This window comes from Mesocricetus auratus, unplaced genomic scaffold, assembly GCF_017639785.1.
Source record: "Mesocricetus auratus isolate SY011 unplaced genomic scaffold, BCM_Maur_2.0 Super-Scaffold_100031, whole genome shotgun sequence".
Classification (NCBI taxonomy): Eukaryota; Metazoa; Chordata; class Mammalia; order Rodentia; family Cricetidae; genus Mesocricetus; species Mesocricetus auratus.
The window spans coordinates 7,785,169-7,804,175 of NW_024429212.1; the positions used below are offsets into that span (position 1 = coordinate 7,785,169).

The following is a 19,007-nucleotide window of genomic DNA, read 5'->3' on the forward strand; positions in this document are numbered from 1 at the left end:
CTGTCGTGCTCAGTTGACAGCCTCAGACAATGCTAATTATTAGTATGATAATATAGTATATAGTATCCAATATCATTACATATAATATACTATGTATCTTTGATACCTTCCCACGTAGAGGGGTTCATGAGAACCCAAGAACCCAAGGGCTAAGACCAGAGCACACCCCACCGTTCGGAGGAGCGCACCCCACCCTCGGAGCACACCCCACCGCTCTAACAGGAGCCCCGAGGGTGGAGCACTCATGGAGGGAAAGGATTTCGTCATTGAACTTACTGGTATCCCTTGCTCTCCTCTGCTGCCCTTCTCACCCTGTGGAGGACACAGGAAATAAGACATGCTTGCACCTTTGAGACCCGTGCTACTTAGGCACCCATCCTCGCTCAGGATTCGAGGTTAAAAAGTACTTGACAAAACTTCAGGCGATCTTGACAATTTCCTGGCCACCAAGAACAGTCCTATATGCTGCAGCTTCAAAATTCAAATGTACCAGCAACAGGGCACAGGCACTTCTGACCATCCAGGTGGATGGATGCTAGCTCCCACACATCTGTCCCGCAGTGGAAGAACACACCCTAGGGAGAACCCCTCCCTGAAATGACGACCACATTCAGTCAAATAAGGTCTGCTTAGGAAAAGACAGTTAGGGGGAACACACTAACATCTCAAGTCAAGTGGCTTTAAAAGCAACACAGACTTTCTTCACCGTATTTTTTTTTTTTTGGACTGGCCGGCCCTTGTCCCATTTTTGCTGCCAACACTGAACATGCCGAAGTTCACAACCGCCTGCTGTGCCTGGCGGGAACCATGCAGCCCCTCCAATACAATAGCCGGTGCAAACCTGAGTTGTTGTTTTTTTTCCCTCCTAATTTGGCAGTGAGATCTTTCCCACCCTAGGATGCAAATGTTTGCATAAAATGAAGAAAGTGCCATTGGCTTTCTCCTTTTCCTAGGTCACCTGGGAATGATCACCCTTTTACCTTGTACATATCTGGATGGTACGTTGTTGTTGTGGGCCCGACAAGCGTGATGTCGGATGGGATCCCGTTGGGTCCTGGCTGTCCTACATCACCCTGCAGAGTGTTCAGCAAACATGACAGTTTTGAATCAGAAGAAGGGCACATAACTTGGGTGACCAACACAATCCCACCCCACACACACTATTTTGTTTTGCGTATTACCGAATGCCTGCTTTGTACCGAAACAAAAATCATCATCATCTAACTCATCATATCATCGTATCAAAATCATCATGATCTGAAATGGTGTGAACTGAGTGAGTTTCCATCACTGGTTGTTCAGAACTTGATGTGTCGAGGTCACAGAGATCACACTAATAATTCCGCACTGCACTGTGCCTAAGGGCTACAGCCTTTGATAGATTTCTCTACAAGCAAGCTGTGAGCAAGCAAGAGGCGCTCTATACTCTGAAGAGCGAAGGCTAGACCAAGTATCTCGAGGAGGTGTTCACTGCATTTGTATCAGTAGCAGCGATGGCCAGCAGGCCTCATGCCTTGTTCACACATTTTCTCCTTTAGAAACTGATGAACACAAAGAACTTGGTTGACTTTTTTTCCTGTTATTTCCACATAGAAATGACACCTTTGAGTTTGAGCTCAGCTATCACGTAACAGGAAATGGCAGCAGACTGAGTACTGGGTCATCCTCTGAAGAAGGCTTCCGTGTGTGTGTGTGTGTGTGTGTGTGTGTGTGTGTGTGTGTGTGTGTGTGTCCGTGTGTGTCCTCAGCACTAACAGGTTCGAAGACTGCTTAAGACCACACTACTCAAGAGGGTTTGCTGTGTTGATTAGCATCCGGTTAAGGCCTTTTATGGATTGCAGATCTAACTTCATCTCCACCATCCCCCAAGTGACTGTTTTCCCCAGGCCCTCCATCCTTTTATTTTACTTTATTACTGTGGGATATTTCATTTCCTTTTTTATTATTTTATTACTGTGGGATACTTCATTGTAGGGGCCTTTACATTTTTCCGTGTTTTTATCTTTAATTTTTTCCCCCTTGTTGTTTTAGGAATTCTGATTTCCATTTATGGAATTCAATGAAAAAGCCGAGTGCCCATGGGGTGACTGCAGTCATATAGAAGAGCCAGAGGGACAGATCTGCTGCTCCGGGAGCAGGCAGGCTCATGGTGAATGAGAATGTAGTTGGCTGGCCGGGTGTGGGTACCATGTTCCTCTTCCAAGCTATGGGTGCTCAGAAGGAGGCAACAGAAGTCACACAACCCTTTCTTGACTGGAGTCATCCAGGGCAGCCATGTTCTCTGAGGTGATTCTAGATTATTCTTCAGTCAAGTCCCTCCACCTTTTTGTTTCAAGGCAGGGTTTTCAGTATAGCCTTGGCTGTTCTGCAACTCACTCTGCAGACTAGGCTGGCTCAAACTCAGAGATCTACCTGCCTCTGCCTCCTGAGTGCTGGGATTAAAGGTGTGTGTCTCTACTGCCTGCTTTAGCTTGAGTCCGTTGAATCATCTCTGGGTCCCACACATTAAAAGACACTCTTAGGGGACACCTCCACTTCCAGTCCTTAAGATAGGTGGAAGTCACGTGTCCCTGTCGGAATCTATGACAACCTAGACAGTTCACATTCATGTCTCACTGCTCCACAATTGTCCTTGGAGTGTGGGCGACCTGACACTTGACTGCAATCTCTATGTAAATTGTGTGTTTGCAGGTCACCAGGAGAGCACCAGGTCACCCTGGGCAGTGATGGTCACCAGTTCGTGTCATCAGGTCTCTTTACCTTTTCACCCTTCTGTCCGTAAAAACCAAGTCCTCGGTTGCCCTGGAAACAGAGATGGAGCCTATGAGTTTGTAAGAGTCAAGAATCCCAGTGAAATGAAAGTGTTTTTTAGAAGAAAAGAGGCCAAACCCTCCCTGAACTATAGCCCCTTGTGCCCTTTAGGATCCAAGTGGCTCTGCCGAGTGCTTTGCCTGAGGAAGGCCTGAGGAGTGAGCGGTGAAGGTACGAGGGATCCTGTCAGCTGACTATCAGCTCATCCAAGGGAGGTTAGAGTTAACCCTCAGGTTCTGGGCGCTCTAACATAAAGTGCAGCCCAGATACCGTATCTGGAGACCCAGGTCGTCTCGTTTAGATTAAAAACCACCCCAACTTCGTATAAACATTTCTTTCTTTTAAATGATTTTAGGGGACTTAACAACTGGTCACATTTCATATTTATGTGCCTGTTTGGATTGTTTTCTGAGGCAAAGTCAGGCCTGTGTCTCAGCCAGTGTTTATTTAACAGTTCTTCTGAGGAGCAGCTGGGCTGGAGTCAGCCCTCCCTGACACCCCCCGAGACCAGCGATGTGAGGAGGCACCCCACAAATTCACACGCCGTTTCCACACAGTGCTCTTTCCTTTGCCCCCAAGCAGCTGCAACTCGTTCCCAGGGTCTCTCTCTACTGCCACAGTGAGCAAGAGTCACACGGGACCCCTCAAGTCTCTCTCTGCAGGCTACTGTCTGCCTCCTCTGATGCTTAGATTGTCTTTTGAAAATAAGAGCAGAACCTTTAATTAAATTCTGATTTTCTTGCTTCGACACCTGGCTGGGAGCTGAAATCAAAGCACAGCATGGCGGCCATGCGAGCCCCTGCAGCATTCTCAGCTCAGAACTGCTTCTTGAAGTTGCCAGGAAGTGACTTGGCCAGGGTGAGGGGGCTGTTTGTATTTGAGGCAGCCAGGGGAGATCTGAGGCCAGAGCCTGGGCTGGGCCACTGCTTCCTTGGCCCTGCAGCCTTGCCGGCTTCCTCTGTCCTTGGCTCTAGGCCCTTCCCATCCTGCTCGGGGCTGTCTGATGGGGGTGAGAGTGTGTGGGGAGTGGGGGGGGGTATCCAGGAGCCTCCTCGAGTTCCAGTCAGCTGGAACTCTACTGGAGTGGATGGAGCCTAAGGGGTATGGGGGTGGGTGGCAGGCAAGGTCACCAGGGGTCACAGAAACGAGACTGCACATGGAGCAGGCGTGGGAACAGGAAGACCTGCATCTGGAATGGAGCAGTCGATGGCTCCTCCAAGCCTCCTGCTGGACCCCAGTATCTCTGATCAGATATTTTCCTCATCAACATTACCGAGTCTGGATATTTATCCAACTTTCCCAGGTCCCAACAAATCCTGGCTTGTTCTCCAAGGTTCTGACTGACTACATGCTTGGTTGTGTTTCCACCAATATAACAAGTACCCTGTCATGGGAGCAGTGTGGCTCTGGGATCCAGCCTAACTCAGGAGCACAAGACATGTCCCTAGCACTGGCCTGAGGCGCCAATGGCTTCTCACTACATCTGGGTAGGACGAGGGCCTCCCACTTCCCTTAAGTAAATGCAGTGTCCCCCTGTCCACCCTGGGAAGTTGCGCCTGTAGACAAACAGGAGCTGGCCCTAGATTATTCAGCTGCGCATCCTTCATTACAGCTTTGTGTGATTTGCACATAGCCACAGAGCCGTCATGGAGCCTCAAACAGTGTCACCCAGCATCCTCACATAGGCTTGGGCCAGGTGTCCAGACACTCTGCGGGATCTCTTCCTACGCACCAAGTCTTAAACTACACAACGGCTCAGCATAATCTACACCAGAAACAGCTGTCAGCCAAGTTGTTCTCTGGTCAAAGAAGACAGACCATTAATCACCGAAGAGCCCCTCCCTCACCCTTGTCGCCATCAACTTACTGGCTGTCCTTTGGGTCCAGGAGGCCCCGGTGGTCCCTGCAGAAACACAAAGACATGTATATTTTTCTTCCCTCCCATGACCCAGATGACATCTGCTTGGAGGCCCTGGGAAAACCATCGGCTGTCCACTTAGAACAGTATGGTCAGAGCTTCCCCACATCTGTCTTGGTGGGATGAAAAGCCAGGAGGAAGACCGGGTCACTGCCCTTGGAATGTGCCGCTGTCTACCCACAGCTGTTCCTGGTTTGCTTGTGTGCTTTGGGTTTGTGACTTCACCCGCGTCCTTGATGTGTCTGTCCCGAGGCTTTGTGATGTCCCAGGTCCTGTGGCTGCAGCCAGAGTCCCCACACAAGACACTGTCACATTTTGGCGGTGGGGTCACAAATGTTCACAGACACATCTGTAGGTCAGTTCCACAGACTAAGCATCTGCAATGTGTACCCTAAGGGTCTCTGAATTACGCTTTTTATTTATTCTGTGAATTTTTCTTGTGCATATGTGCGTGCGTGTGTGCATGTGTGTGTGAGTGTGTGCATGTATGTGTTCATGTATGTGTGTGTATATGTGTGTGCGTGTGTGTATGTGTGTGCATGCGTGTGTGCATGTGTTTGTGTATATGTGTATGAGTGTGCGTGAGCATGTGTGTGTGCATGTGCAAACATGCATGTGTATGCCCACATGTGTGAAGGCCAGTGCTGTTCCTCATTCACTGGGTCATATACTACCTTATTTTTTGAGATGGTCTCACCCCAACCCTGCTGCTTATGAATTCAGCTAGGCTGGCTGCTCAGTGAGCTTCAGGGATCCTCCTGTATCCTCCTCCCGGGTTCTGTGATTACAGGCATGGGATACCATACTCCGTTTCTCACATGGTGCCAGCGATGGGACTCAGGCTTTCAGGCTTACACAGCAAGCGTGGCACTGACTGAGCTATCTCCAGCCCTCTGCACTCTATCTAGAGGAAACTCCCAAGCCGCGCAGTTGTTGCTGTGCGAGTGAGCCAGCGACTCGCAGGGAGAGCGCTGCGCCTCTCTTTGCCCCATCTTGGCTTCATCTGCTGCAGCGTTGAGGCAGAAAGACTTTCACCGCACAAGGGTTTTGTAAAGGTCACGATCGTTATTGCAACTGATTATTGCAGCCTGGAGGGAACTACAGTCCTCTCTCCCAGGCTGTAAGCTTGCACACACACATGAGGGCAGCCTGAGTCCCGAGAATGGGTTTCTGGGAGTATGTCATTTACCTGGAGCCAAACTCCCTTGTGTGTCATCTAGGACTTATTTGTCTTACTGCTAAGAAGTGTTCTTAATGAGGCAGAAGCCTTCTTGTGGGCTGAGCTATGCTGCGGGCTCAGTGTGGTAGTGGGGGCAGGCTGGGGAGCACCTGCCTCTTCCTCCTGCTTCCTTGCAAGCCTTCCCTTATCCTATTTCTATCCCATCACACTTTGCTGTGCCATTGCATTGGAAGGGAGGCACGACCTGTGGTCTCCATTCTATAAGTGATGCCCAATGTTTCCCCTTCTACAGTGGCTATGGCCCAGGTGGGATGTGCCTGTTGCACATGGCCTGGCCCAGAAAAAAAAAATCTGTTTTCTTCTTGTTGACCTGAGTGGGGTATTTGGTTTGCTTTGCCCAGGGATGATGGCCCCTTGTCACATAATTAATATGGAACCTGGAGAGCTTACCCATGATGGGAGGAGCCCCAGCTAGAATCGTCTGTGACTCAATGACACTCAGTGGGTTAAAAAAAAAAAAAAACCATCCATAGGTGACCCGACATGGGCCTGGGGTGACCAACCACAGGGACTTACCGGTCTTCCTGGAGCTCCCATGGGACCCATCTGTCCTGTCAGCCCTGGGCGGCCAGGAGGCCCCTGTGGATGGACAGAGAGAGTGTGGTTTGAAGACAGCAGGCTGGTGTGTCTACTCAGATGTTTTTAAAGTTCTGCATGGAAGAGTCCCTAATGAAAACAATACTCACCTGGTAGCCAATCTGTCCAGGCTCTCCAGGTTCACCCTGGTTGAGAGGAAACAGGGTTAATTAGGAATTACTATTTGTGTGTGTGTGTGTGTGTGTGTGTGTGTGTGTGCGTGCGCGCGTGCGCGCACATGCATGTGGGTGCCTGAGTTCTTGCAGGCATATGTGTATTCATGTGAGGAAAGAGGTCAGTACCAAATGTTATGCCTCAGGAGACAGCCATGTTGTTTTTTGAGCAAGTCTCTCGTAGGTATGGAGTTCTCTAAATAGGCTAGTCTGGATGGCTATTGAACCCCAGGGACCTGTCTGCCAGTCTCTACCTCCCCAGTGCTGGGGTTAAGAATGAGACACTGTGCCCTCTTTCGTACATGGGCTTTGGGATTTCAGCTCAGACCTTATGCTTGAAAAACCTTTTACCAACTAAGACATCTCCTAAGCCACCAGGAATTACTGGTTTTAAGCATTGTTGGATTTACCTCTATATATGGCAGAGTTGTTGGAAATATGCATGAACTATACAAGCTCCTTCCCCCAGACTGAGGTATTTGGTCATGGGCATTGAGAACATGGGGAAACTAAATCCATCCCAAACAGAATATGATGACTTCAATTGCTGCCTTGAGCTACACAAGCATCTCTGGGTTCCTTCCATGGATTCTTTCTTTCACTCAGAGCTAATTTCTAACTAGCTTTGTTGAAATTTACGTGGGCTCCCTGAGTCCCGTCTCCCATCTATGGCAAACATACCCTGTATTTGTCTTGGTCTTCTTTAGATAGTGCGTAAGGTTCACCTTTCTGCCCTTTGGGTCCTTGAGGCCCCTAAATTAGCAGGAAAAAACACACAAAAGAACCCATTATCTTCCAACATGCTTATGATGACACAGGTGACTGTCAGCTTTGTTCACAATGCTCAGAGTCCCCATGGATTATGTAGGTATCCAACCCCCCCCCTACCAACTTCCTTAGGGTCCAACAATAAGTCCAAGGTTTTTATATTTCATACTCTTGAGTTTAAATAGGATTTAAACTATCTTCAGAACCTGCACACTCATCCCCTGGCACAGAACTATATTATCTTTTCTTTGTAATGTTATTGGTGCCCCAACAATGTAAACAGGAAGACTCTTAGAGATATGTAATGCAGGAGAACGGCTTGAATTATGCCAAAGGTAGGCATACAAACAGGAGCACAGATCCTTTGACTATCTATATGTAATCAGTATTTTTGCAGTGACACGTGTCTTGGTCCTGAAACTTAAGCTCGACAGAGAAGTAATGCAATTCACTGAAACATGAACCATACGGAGAAGAGCAGGGGTGGTCTGGCCCTGCAAGCTGGGGGTTTCACTGGCCAGAGAAACCAACTTGCTGCAGGATGGAGGTGGGGATGCTTGCTCATGGCTTCTTTTCCGTGTGTTTTCAAAACATAAAGGCTTAATGAAAAAAATGTTAGCATAACCTGAATTTGCAACTGCAGCTCTGAGAGAGCATTTTAGGATCCTTTGCAAAGACCCCAAGAATGAGGTCAAAGAATGGACAATTACAGGGATTCTATTGCCCATCTGCCTCTTCGTAGCTGCTGGAGAACCTGACCACCTTCCAGGTCCCCGGAGGTCCTATCTGATGATTCCTCCATGCCTAACAGACACTTGGGACAAGATCCAAGCTTTCTGGTTTTAACTGTGTTATTAAGCCATTCACTGTTATTTGACTTAGAATACGGGAGGAGATGGTGTGATCCTTGGAAGACAGAGGGTAAGAACACACCAAGCCACTTATCTTCTACCTAACACTGAATCAAGAATAGGGACAACGGACTTGCTTGAACCCAGGACATTCAGCTGAAAAAAAAAAAAAAAGAGAAAGAAGCAGGCAGGAAAAGCAGCTTCCATCAGCCCTGATGGCAGGGACAAGGCTTAGAAGGTGGCCTTCCTGGGATGAACCTAGGAAGGGGAGCCCATGCCACATTATGTTTGGGTCAGGTGCCCACCACCCAGACTTCCAGGCTAAGCATACCACCGCACTGTCCCTATACTCACAGGGAGGCCACGGAAGCCCCCGGATCCAGAGGGCCCTTGTGGACCTGCGTCTCCTTTGGTCCCATTGCAGCCATCATAGCCGGGTCTTCCTCGGGGCCCTCCTTGCCCTGGGTGTCCCTGGAAAGCAGAACGGTGTGTCAACAATCAGGTTTTCGAGTCATTAATCGACCCATGAAACAGTGGTAAATGTTCTCAAAAACCACACCCCCAGAACAAATCCAAGGAAAAGATAACTAAAAAAATGGATGAAGGAAGGAAGGAATGGGAGGTTAAACAAGCCAAGGTGTAGGTGTGCCTTATGTGGGCGCAAGGCTGTAAAGGCGGGTACCATTCCTCACAGGCTCTAAGGCACTTGGCTTTCTCCGCCTTGCTTCCGGGGCCTTCCAGCAGGCTGTGGGAAGCAGTCTGTAAGAGCTGTTAGATGCCGCTGCTGGATGCGTTTACAGCCTCACCGAACTGTGGACGGGGAGCCAGAGAGGCCAAATTTCCAGTGAAGGTGGCAGTCACATCCCGGAGCTCTCTTTGGTGACACAGGGCTTTAATTGTCTTGTTGTCATCTGAGAAAGCTCTCACTATGTAGCCTAGGCTGGATATCAACCTGAGATCCACCTGCCCCAACCTTCCAAATGCCGGGGTTACAGGTGTGCACCACCGAGCCCTACAAAGTTTTAGATTTAGGCAAGAATGGCAAAACCCTGAGGCATTCAGAGATGTCACTTGGGCTGGCAACATGACCAAGTGCCTGAGGAGTGACTAGAGGGACGCGGGTTGCATTGAGCTGGCTCACACGGATGGGGCGGAGCCAACAGACAATTTGTGTGTTACTAGAACACAGCCTGTTTTGATATGCACCTAATTTAGGTGTGTTTTGCAATTGTGCAGTTTCTTTAAATGATGTATCTCAGTAAAAAACTAAACATATTCTAGAGTGCTTTCTGAGGCCATTTGGATGCTTTATTTTATTTTATTTTTTTGCGAAATTTGGAAAAATTTAAGAGTCTGGGAACAAATCCCACATAAACAATGATACTGAAAAATACTAAAAGAAATTTCTTCCTCTGTACATCTCTTTGCTTTAGGCGGCTTTGGCCTGTGCTTTGGGCAGTTGTACTGAGATGAGTCAGGGTGTCCCTGTTGCTCTGTGTGTCCAGGAGAGTTCCCTCTTCTTCCTGGTGGCCTTCGGGGCAAGGACAAGAGGGGCTTCTAGACCTGGCCTTTCAGTTCTGCTTCGAGAAATTAGCTTCCTCCAGTTCTGCTGTCCCTGCTGCATTTCCCTGGAACATACGGTTGGGGTCTTCACCCGTTTGGTGGGGACTACCTTCCGTGGTTCCTTCCTAGAACTGACCCATAACACTGGAAAGTACACACCAACATGAACTTGGCTAAAGCTGAGTTCTGAGGAGAGTGTCAAGTCACACTGACTAGACATCCATCTTGCACATCTAACTAGACACCTTTCTCTGGGGCACAGCTCTAAGCTCCTCATGGGCTCTGCCTTACACGACTTTGAGCATGTAACACAATACAGCCGCCTTAAGATCAGGATTCACAAGCTGATGAGCCCTGACAAGTGACATTCAGGCCCCATCATCTGTGCTGTATTCTCTGCAGGGACTCGGGCATCAGTGAGCCGAGCTGAGACTGCGGAAATGGTGGCGACTGTCCCTCTAGCTTGGTAATCATTTCCTTCTGATATGAAATAAGCATGCAGATGGGAAAAAAACTGAATGAAAACGAGACACATCGGTTTCCATCCTACCCCATAATGTCCCAAACCATCAAGACGGAACTGCCGGGCAGTCCAAAGAGTTCCAAGAAGTAATTTAAAAATGGGCAATTTAGTTTCAGGCTGCTTGTGGGAGAACGTTTTTAAATGATTTGTTTATCTCTGGCAATGTGTGGATTCTGTACTCTGCCTGTTTCTCAAGACCCCAAGTAATGCGCCAGTTACTTCTTTTTTTTTTTCCAACTACAGTGTGGTGGTGTAACTCCAAGTCTGCCAGAGCACACTATGGGTGACACCGAGGTCCGGGGCATGCTGGCCTCATGCTCTGTTAAACATGCTCCCCTTCCCTCTGCTTGACTTCCTTTAAGACTCTGGGGCTCTCAGTCTGAAGGCGAAGAGCAGCCTTCCCTTCCCTGGTTCCTGTTCCTGCTCCCAGCAGTGACAGGGAAGCTGGGAACACGCCTCCTTCCCTGTGTGTGTACAGCAAGAGAGAGGACAAGTGCTGGTGGGCCGCGGACACTGTGAACAGGAGAGGTTCACAGAGCCCGTGCCTCCAGGCACAGCAGCAGAGGAGGGAGACACCACAGGAGGTGTGGTAAACACACTCCTCCCTGAGCTCAGGTCTGGCCAGGAAGCCTGAGCTGGGAATCTGCTGGCTGAGTCCTACGAAGAAGGCTGTGAGTCAGGCTGGTTTTGTTTTTGTTTTTTTGTCACAAGAAGTAAACTAGCTCATAAAAACACTTTTATTGCATTTTGAGATTTTCTCATGGGCAAATCATGCCTCCCCTCCCCCACTGTGAGTGTGTGTGTGCACACGCTCATGTGTGTTCATGTGGTGACCTATTCTATAGCTTTGCTGGCCTTGAACTCATGGCAATCCTCCTGCCTTAGCCTCCCAAATGCTAGATGAGAGGCCTGAGCCACACCCCACCTATAACTCTCTTTTTGACACATTATGTGCAATCAAACAGAGACCATGGGGCGCTGCAGAAGCCACCGTGGGGCTTCATTCCATCCTGGTACTTGCTGAGCTTTTTATATTCAGATTGTCCACACGGCAGATGAACTGTCGAGGTCAGCTCTTTACAGAGCATCTGTGAACCAGGCTCTATCTTTTTGACTGCTAACAAGGTCAAGCTCTAGCCAAGCAGATCCAGTTCTGAAGCCCTATCTATAAGAGCCTCCAGGAAGGAAACCCATTGTTTGTCCGGAATCCAGGAGAAAACCAAGAGCAGAGAAACCCCCACCCCATTCGATGCTATAAACAAAGAAGCCGCATTATTTCAAAGATTTCTTTAAGTTATAAATGAATTGCTTGGAACACACACAATGTTTAACCCTTCTCATCTTCCCAAACACTTACAGGAATTCCATCTGCGCCGGGGAATCCAGACACGCCTCTGGCTCCCTGTAAAGAATCAGAACAATTAACACGAGCAGAAAGACCCCGTGCCACCCACAGCAGAGGACCCCAGCCATGACCCCCGGTGCCACCCACAGCAGAGGACCCCAGCCAGGACCCCCGTGCCACCCACAGCAGAGGACCCCAGCCATGACCCCCGGTGCCACCCACAGCAGAGGACCCCAGCCAGGACCCCCGGTGCCACCCACAGCAGAGGACCCCAGCCAGGACCCCCGGTGCCACCCACAGCAGAGGACCCCAGCCAGGACCCCCGGTGCCGCCCACAGCAGAGGACCCCAGCCAGGACCCCCGGTGCCACCCACAGCAGAGGACCCCAGCCAGGACCCCCGGTGCCACCCACAGCAGAGGACCCCAGCCATGACCCAGTGCCACCCACAGCAGAGGACCCCAGCCATGACCCCTGTGCCACCCACAGCAGAGGACCCCAGCTAGGACCCCCATGCTACCCACAGCAGAGGACCCCAGCCATGACCCCCGGTGCCACCCATAGCAGAGGACCCCAGCTAGGACCCCCATGCTACCCACAGCAGAGGACCCCAGCCATGACCCCCGGTGCCACCCACAGCAGAGGACCCCAGCTAGGACCCCCATGCCACCCACAGCAGAGGACCCCAGCCATGACCCCCGGTGCCACCCACAGCAGAGGACCCCAGCTAGGACCCCCATGCCACCCACAGCAGAGGACCCCAGCCAGGACCCCCATGCCACCCACAGCAGAGGACCCCAGCCAGGACCCCCGGTGCCACCCACAGCAGAGGACCCCAGCTAGGACCCCCGTGCCACCCACAGCAGAGGACCCCAGCCAGGACCCCCGGTGCCACCCACAGCAGAGGACCCCAGCCAGGACCCCCGTGCCACCCACAGCAGAGGACCCCAGGCATGACCCCCGGTGCCGCCCACAGCAGAGGACCCCAGGCATGACCCCTGGTGCCACCCACAGCAGAGGACCCCAGCCATGACCCCCGGTGCCACCCATAGCAGAGGACCCCAGCTAGGACCCCCATGCTACCCACAGCAGAGGACCCCAGCCATGACCCCCGGTGCCACCCACAGCAGAGGACCCCAGCTAGGACCCCCATGCCACCCACAGCAGAGGACCCCAGCCATGACCCCCGGTGCCACCCACAGCAGAGGACCCCAGCTAGGACCCCCATGCCACCCACAGCAGAGGACCCCAGCCAGGACCCCCATGCCACCCACAGCAGAGGACCCCAGCCAGGACCCCCGGTGCCACCCACAGCAGAGGACCCCAGCCAGGACCCCCGGTGCCACCCACAGCAGAGGACCCCAGCTAGGACCCCCATGCCGCCCACAGCAGAGGACTCCAGCCAGGACCCCCGTGCCACCCACAGCAGAGGACCCCAGCAAGCACACTCACCACATCTCCTTTTGGTCCAGTCGGCCCAGGAGCTCCCCGTTCGCCCTTGTCTCCTTTGCGGCCCTGTAGTCCTGGGAAGCCTTGCAACCCTGGGGGCCCATTGTATCCCTGGGTGCCCACCGGCCCCGGCTGACCCTGTGGGAACAACACATCTTCAGTGTCACAGCTGAAACCAAGCAGGCACTATCAGTTACGGTCACTTTCCAAATGGCACGTCCCATTCTCCAAGATCTCCCATCTTCAGGAACGTTACGTAAATGGCCACCCTCTACCAGAGCCGTCACAGAGGGATCCCTGGCTAAGGAAAGAGGTCAGAGAGCTTCAGGGGGAACGCGTTCAGTGTGGAAAGTGGGAGTGCTTGACAGGCGAGGCTGAGGGCAAGCGGTCAGATGTTGAGTCGAAACGGCAGAACCGACTTGCTTGGCTTCTAAAAGTCTCCTTTGTGTAAAATGCTCCCAAGGCTTTTCTCAGTGTAGCGTCTTCAGGAGCTACACAGAGCGCAGTAGAGCCTTACGACGGAGTATCACTCAGGGTTGGACAGGGCGTCCTGACACACGCTCCAACTGGGACGAACTCGGAAGACACACGCTCATGAAACAATCAGTAATGGCAGGCACTAAAGGGTCCCATGGATGTGAAGTGGCTGAAGGGGTCAAGACCTGCCTGCTGTCCTGGGGGTCGGGGAGGCTTGTATCTTTGTCTCTGATCTTGTCCTCCATCGCCCATAGGGACACACTGTGGAGTGTGTCTTCACTGAGTGTTGAGAGGTCATATTTAGTGTCTCATAGTATTAAGGTGAGAAGAAGATTTATGGGAGGTGAGGTATAGGGTGGGTGACATGGGGACGCCCATCCAGGAGCAGGGAGACCTTATGCGCTACAGGTTCTCGTAGGATCCACAGGACTGTGGTGGAAGAGTCCCATTCTTTGAAGACAGAGACTGGCAGGTGAGATTCAGGGATCCACCCCAGAGCTCAGGCAGCCTAACTCCTCAACCCAAGGGGAATCTGGAGAGGTCCCCGGAGCTCGATCTGGGTCGGAGCCTGAGTGGCAGATACAGGGCTCCCTTTCCCCCTCCTTCATCCCTCCCGGCATCATCCAGCCATGCCACACCAGCAAACCCCCAGCCAGGGCGGGGCAGACACAGCATCCTGCGCGTGGTGCAGTCCATACATCATAGCCTCTTTGAAGGACATTACAAGCAAGAGGCTGGTCCCACTGCGTGGCTTCCCGTGAGGACAGTGGCAGTGTTGGCTGGACACACTGTAAGCTCAGGTCGTCTCTGAAGCTCTGTTTTGATTACTGCTTGTGTGTCTGGGAAAAGAACATGCTTTGGCTCTGGCATTTATGGGTCTTTCCCAGTCAGTCACGTTCATCTTGGTTTGCGGTGGTAATGCATCTAGCTTTCCTGGGATTAGACACGTTTGGCGGAGTCTCAGCTCCCCATGTCATGTGGAGGTCACCCTTTACAGTGATCACTCTGGGGGGGGGTGGGGCACCCCTCACAGTGGTGGCTATCTTTACTATTCACAGCCTGCAAGTCTGCCAGGGGGGTTAATCATGCTGGAGATGAGGAATACACAGGTCCCTAGCTAGCACAGGACCTGTATGTGGGACAGGAGACCACCCTCATGCTGATACTCAAACCCCTTTCTGGGCCCCCTTGATGGGAAAGACAGAGTGGAGCTCACTTCCCCTCCACTGCCAGGAAACCTCTAACCTGCACTTCTCGGATGGGTGTCTACCTCCGGGGAAGCTCTAGTCTTGTCTCCTCTGGAACACACTGTCACGTCTTCATTGCACAACCCAGTGGCTTCCCCCACTGAGCAGTCCTCACCTTTATCTGGATCCAAAAGTACTTTCCTGGCCTCAGAGGGAAACTCAGACCTGTTAAGCAATCCCTCCCCGTCTGTGGCAACCACCCTTCAGCCTTCTGTCTCTACAAATCCACAGAAATGAAATCACGTGATGGGGGGGGGACTTTTGAGCCTGGCTTCTTTCACTTAGCGCAATGCTTTGGGAGCTCATCTACACCGTGGCACAGACCTCATATTCACCGCTGGATATGATTCCACTGTATAGATATACCCAGTCCGTCCTCTCATCTACCAATGGGCATATCTGAGTGTTTCTGTATGTGTGTGCCTGGGCGTGCAGGCCATAGCACACATCTGTGGGTCAGTCAGGCCTCCCCGCCCACCTTTACATGGGTCCTGGGGGATCGAACACAGGTCTCCAGGGTACACTGCAAACATCTTTTGCTGAGCCATCGGCTGGCCCATCCCACTTCTGGGACTTTGAACAGTCCTGCTACCGGTACGTGTGTCAAACATCTGCCTGAGTTCCTCCTGTCAGTTTTCGGTGTTTATTCCCAGGACCCAGTGGACCCATAACAGCCCCACATTCAAGTTTCTGAGCTGTGACCAAACTTTCCTCAGTGGCTGCACCATTTCATGGCCCTACCAGAATGCTCCAATGTCACCCCATCCTTGCCAACACCATTTTCTTCTTTGGCTCTAGCCAATCTTGTCGATTTTGAACAACTTCTGAGTGTTGATGGACTGGAACATTCCACAGCCTCCAGGCTGCTTCTCTCCAGGGTGGGGGAGGGGGTATCTGGGGAGAATGGATGTTGGTACCTGGGCCTGGCTGGGGCTCCTGCTGCCAGCTTGAACCCTGCCTTATGGGGTACCTGGGCATTTGTGCACAGCCTCAGCGTGCTCCTGGGAGGTGTGTCTGGGTGGTCAGGCTGGGGCTTTCCCCAGGATGTCCTGCCTGGTGGGGAGCCGCAGCTGCAGACACAGGTGATGAGGGTTTCCATTTGTGCTAATCGGCGGAGGCAGACACTTCCATCCTCTGTTGAGAAGCCCGGCTCAGAAAGCTAATTTCCATCCCTTCCTTTCCTCGTTTAAAGAGGTTAAACATAAAACTGTCCCGAGAGAAGGTGTCTACACACCAGCCTTGAAACTCCCAAATCCACGAAGCTCTTCCAGTTCCCACAACGTCCCCGAAAATCTCCTCCCTCCCACGGCTCCCATCTCCACAGTGCAGGGACACACACAATGCATCTTACAAGCCTGGGACACTTTTCAAAGGACCTATAAGATCATGTGCCATCACCCCCCACCCCCCGCCTCATTCTAGTCTCAGGGATGGGCTTCCTAGGAAGCGGGACAATGAAAATCATCACTTTCTACCTTGCATCTCGGGGAGGTGGCCCACCAGAAGTTTAACAGCAGCGATCCCATTTCGTCCCTTATGACAGCATGGGGAAGGGCTGAACACTAGCAGGGAGGAGTTATAACTGGGTTTAGAAAGGCCCAGCATTGAGAGCTGTCTACCTGACTCCTGGATGACTGAGTTCTGTCCTTGTGTCTCTGTGTGGGGTCATTCCAACATCATGCTACATACGTAAGAAGTACAGTGTCCCAGGCGTGGCCCTGGAACCTTGAATCTGTGTTTCACACAATTGAGATACCACCATGTCCTGTCCTACCTCTCCACTTCCCTCCACGGGGCAGTTAAGGGAGGAGATGGCTATCTTTTAAAAAGAAAAACCTTAGGACTAACTTGTAGCTCAGAGAAAAGTCTGGCTTTCAAGTCAGGCAGCGGGGAAAAAACCATTTTGTCAGCTAAATATTAACTTTAATCAAACTTCCCTACAAGACAGAAAAGGTAGGACAGGGCTTGTCCATTTGACATCATGTCCTTCCCTTTCTGGAGTCATAGCTGCTGTGTACCTGGGTCACCAGTCATTTTGGCTGAGGGTGAGGCCAAATTCAAAGCCAACTTCATTAAGTTTTATGGTTCTGGAGGAGGTGTGCTTAGACTCCCAGCCTCTGAGCGTGTTCCTGAATTTGGAAAAGTTTACATCTAGACACAGGGCAAAGAGTCATCAGACAGTGTGCATGCAGATGCAATTGGACGTTGGGACAAAGGACAGAGAAGCCCAAATGCCAGTCTCCAAGGCCAGAACCTGTCCCTGTGCAAACCAGGATGTTCAAGCCGGCAGCAGCCTTTCCTGGTAGAGCAGAATAGACCCCTGTGACGCAAAGACCAAGGCTGAATGGTAGGAAATTCCCTCTCCTTCCTAAGCTAACCCTTCCTGTCTCACCTTTCCCGGGCACCAGCCACAGACCCTCCTGCCCTCCCCATGTCCTTGCAGACTCTCCCTTCCTCTGAGGGCAGCAGACCGTGGCTCTTAGTGATTCTGGGGAATTCCTAAGTCCTAGTGAATTTCTCCAAGCCCGATGGCACACACTGGAAAAAATGCGAGACGTCTGCAAAGGCAGACATCTTCAGAATCCGGGAAACTTACTCTTCACCCCAGAATTTAGAACTGTTTATTGTTCATAAGGATGACCAGTTCACATCTGCAAACATGTTAGATCAAGCGCAGTGTGAATTAACGAGGACCAGCCGAACAGTCTTGTTATATGACGTGGGTTGATAAGGACTTTAGAGCTACTCTCCAACATTATCTAACAGATTGTATTAAAGAGTAAGTAGCATCCAGACTTGGTGAGATGGCCCAGTGAGTAAAGGCACTTGCTGTGCAGACTGACAGTCTGAGTTCCACCCCTGGGACTCACACCGTGTAAGGAGAGAACTGACTCCCGACAGTTGTCCTCTGACGTCCACACACACACACACACAAAAGCCAAGGACCAAGTATGCCCCCCAACTATTTATATGTGTGTGTGTGTGTGTCCAAGGAGCAAGTATGCCCCCCAACTATTTATATGTGTGTGTGCATATAATAAAAATTTTAAAGTAAACAAAATCCACATGTGATGAAGTAAACTTTCAGTTATACTCTCAGGACTCCACTCAGGAACACGCCACTTGAAATGGATTGGACTCTAAAAACTTCAGCCAACAACTACCACCCCCACCATCATCATCATCATCATCATCATCATCATCATCATCATCATCACCACCACCACCACCATCATCATCACCACCATCATCATCATCACCACCACCACCACCACCACCACCACCACCACCACCACCACCACCACCACCATCACCATCACCACCATCACTATCACAGGCTAGAAGAAAACAGTACAGGGAAAATTTGTGAAACTTTGGGTTATAAAAGATTTCTTAGGGATAAAAACCATAAAACAAAATAGTGGACAAGATTAAAACATTTGTTTCTCTAAACACTGCTGGAAACAAAAAGGCTCTAAACTAGTTAGGTCTGGCCCTCACTAGTTTAAGGGCTCCCTGGTGGCTTCTGGCCTCCAGCTGTTTCTCTGTGTACCTGGGAAGCTCGGGTCATGTCTTATTTCAGCCTCTCTCCTGGGCAGCTCTTAGCCTTCGGAGTGGCTGGTCACTCACGAGCTGCCCTGCTGCTCTCTGACTCTTCCTACCCCACCTCTATTTTTGGAGATTTTTCCTTCTGTCTCTGTGGTTTGAGGTTTGAGCCCAGGGCTCCTGTGAGGCGTGTACTCTGATCTACACCGCCAGCCTGAACCCCTCTGAAGACCACTATAATAACATCACGGTTTCTGAAGTTCAGCCAAGCGGGGGAGAGCCCTTCGGAGAAGTCCTGCCTCACTGTCCCAGGCCCGTTAAGTTCTGTAGACCCCTTGAGCCTTCCACAAAATACTTCACTCTCGCCTTAGCCCGGCACCAGCCCTGTAGAACTGCCGATTGTTGGCTCCATAGAGGGTTTGGCCTGGCTGTCTGCACAGCAGACGGAATGCTGCCTCATGATGAAGTCATCAAGGAGACCACCCAGACTCATGGAGGGAGGCCCGCGTATCAGACCTCGTT

General features: G+C 51.1%; 1 protein-coding gene across 1 annotated transcript in view; it reads right to left on the bottom strand.

The window, feature by feature from the left end:
- The window catches only part of Col4a2 (collagen type IV alpha 2 chain), a 137,454-nt gene that overhangs the window by 40,512 nt on the left and 77,935 nt on the right, over positions 1-19,007 (bottom strand). The window contains 10 exon segments of the mRNA XM_040733580.1: positions 277-312; positions 981-1,073; positions 2,761-2,802; positions 4,679-4,714; positions 6,486-6,548; positions 6,656-6,691; positions 7,400-7,471; positions 8,692-8,808; positions 11,781-11,825; positions 13,219-13,353. Of these exon segments, the coding sequence (XP_040589514.1) occupies positions 277-312; positions 981-1,073; positions 2,761-2,802; positions 4,679-4,714; positions 6,486-6,548; positions 6,656-6,691; positions 7,400-7,471; positions 8,692-8,808; positions 11,781-11,825; positions 13,219-13,353 (675 nt within the window).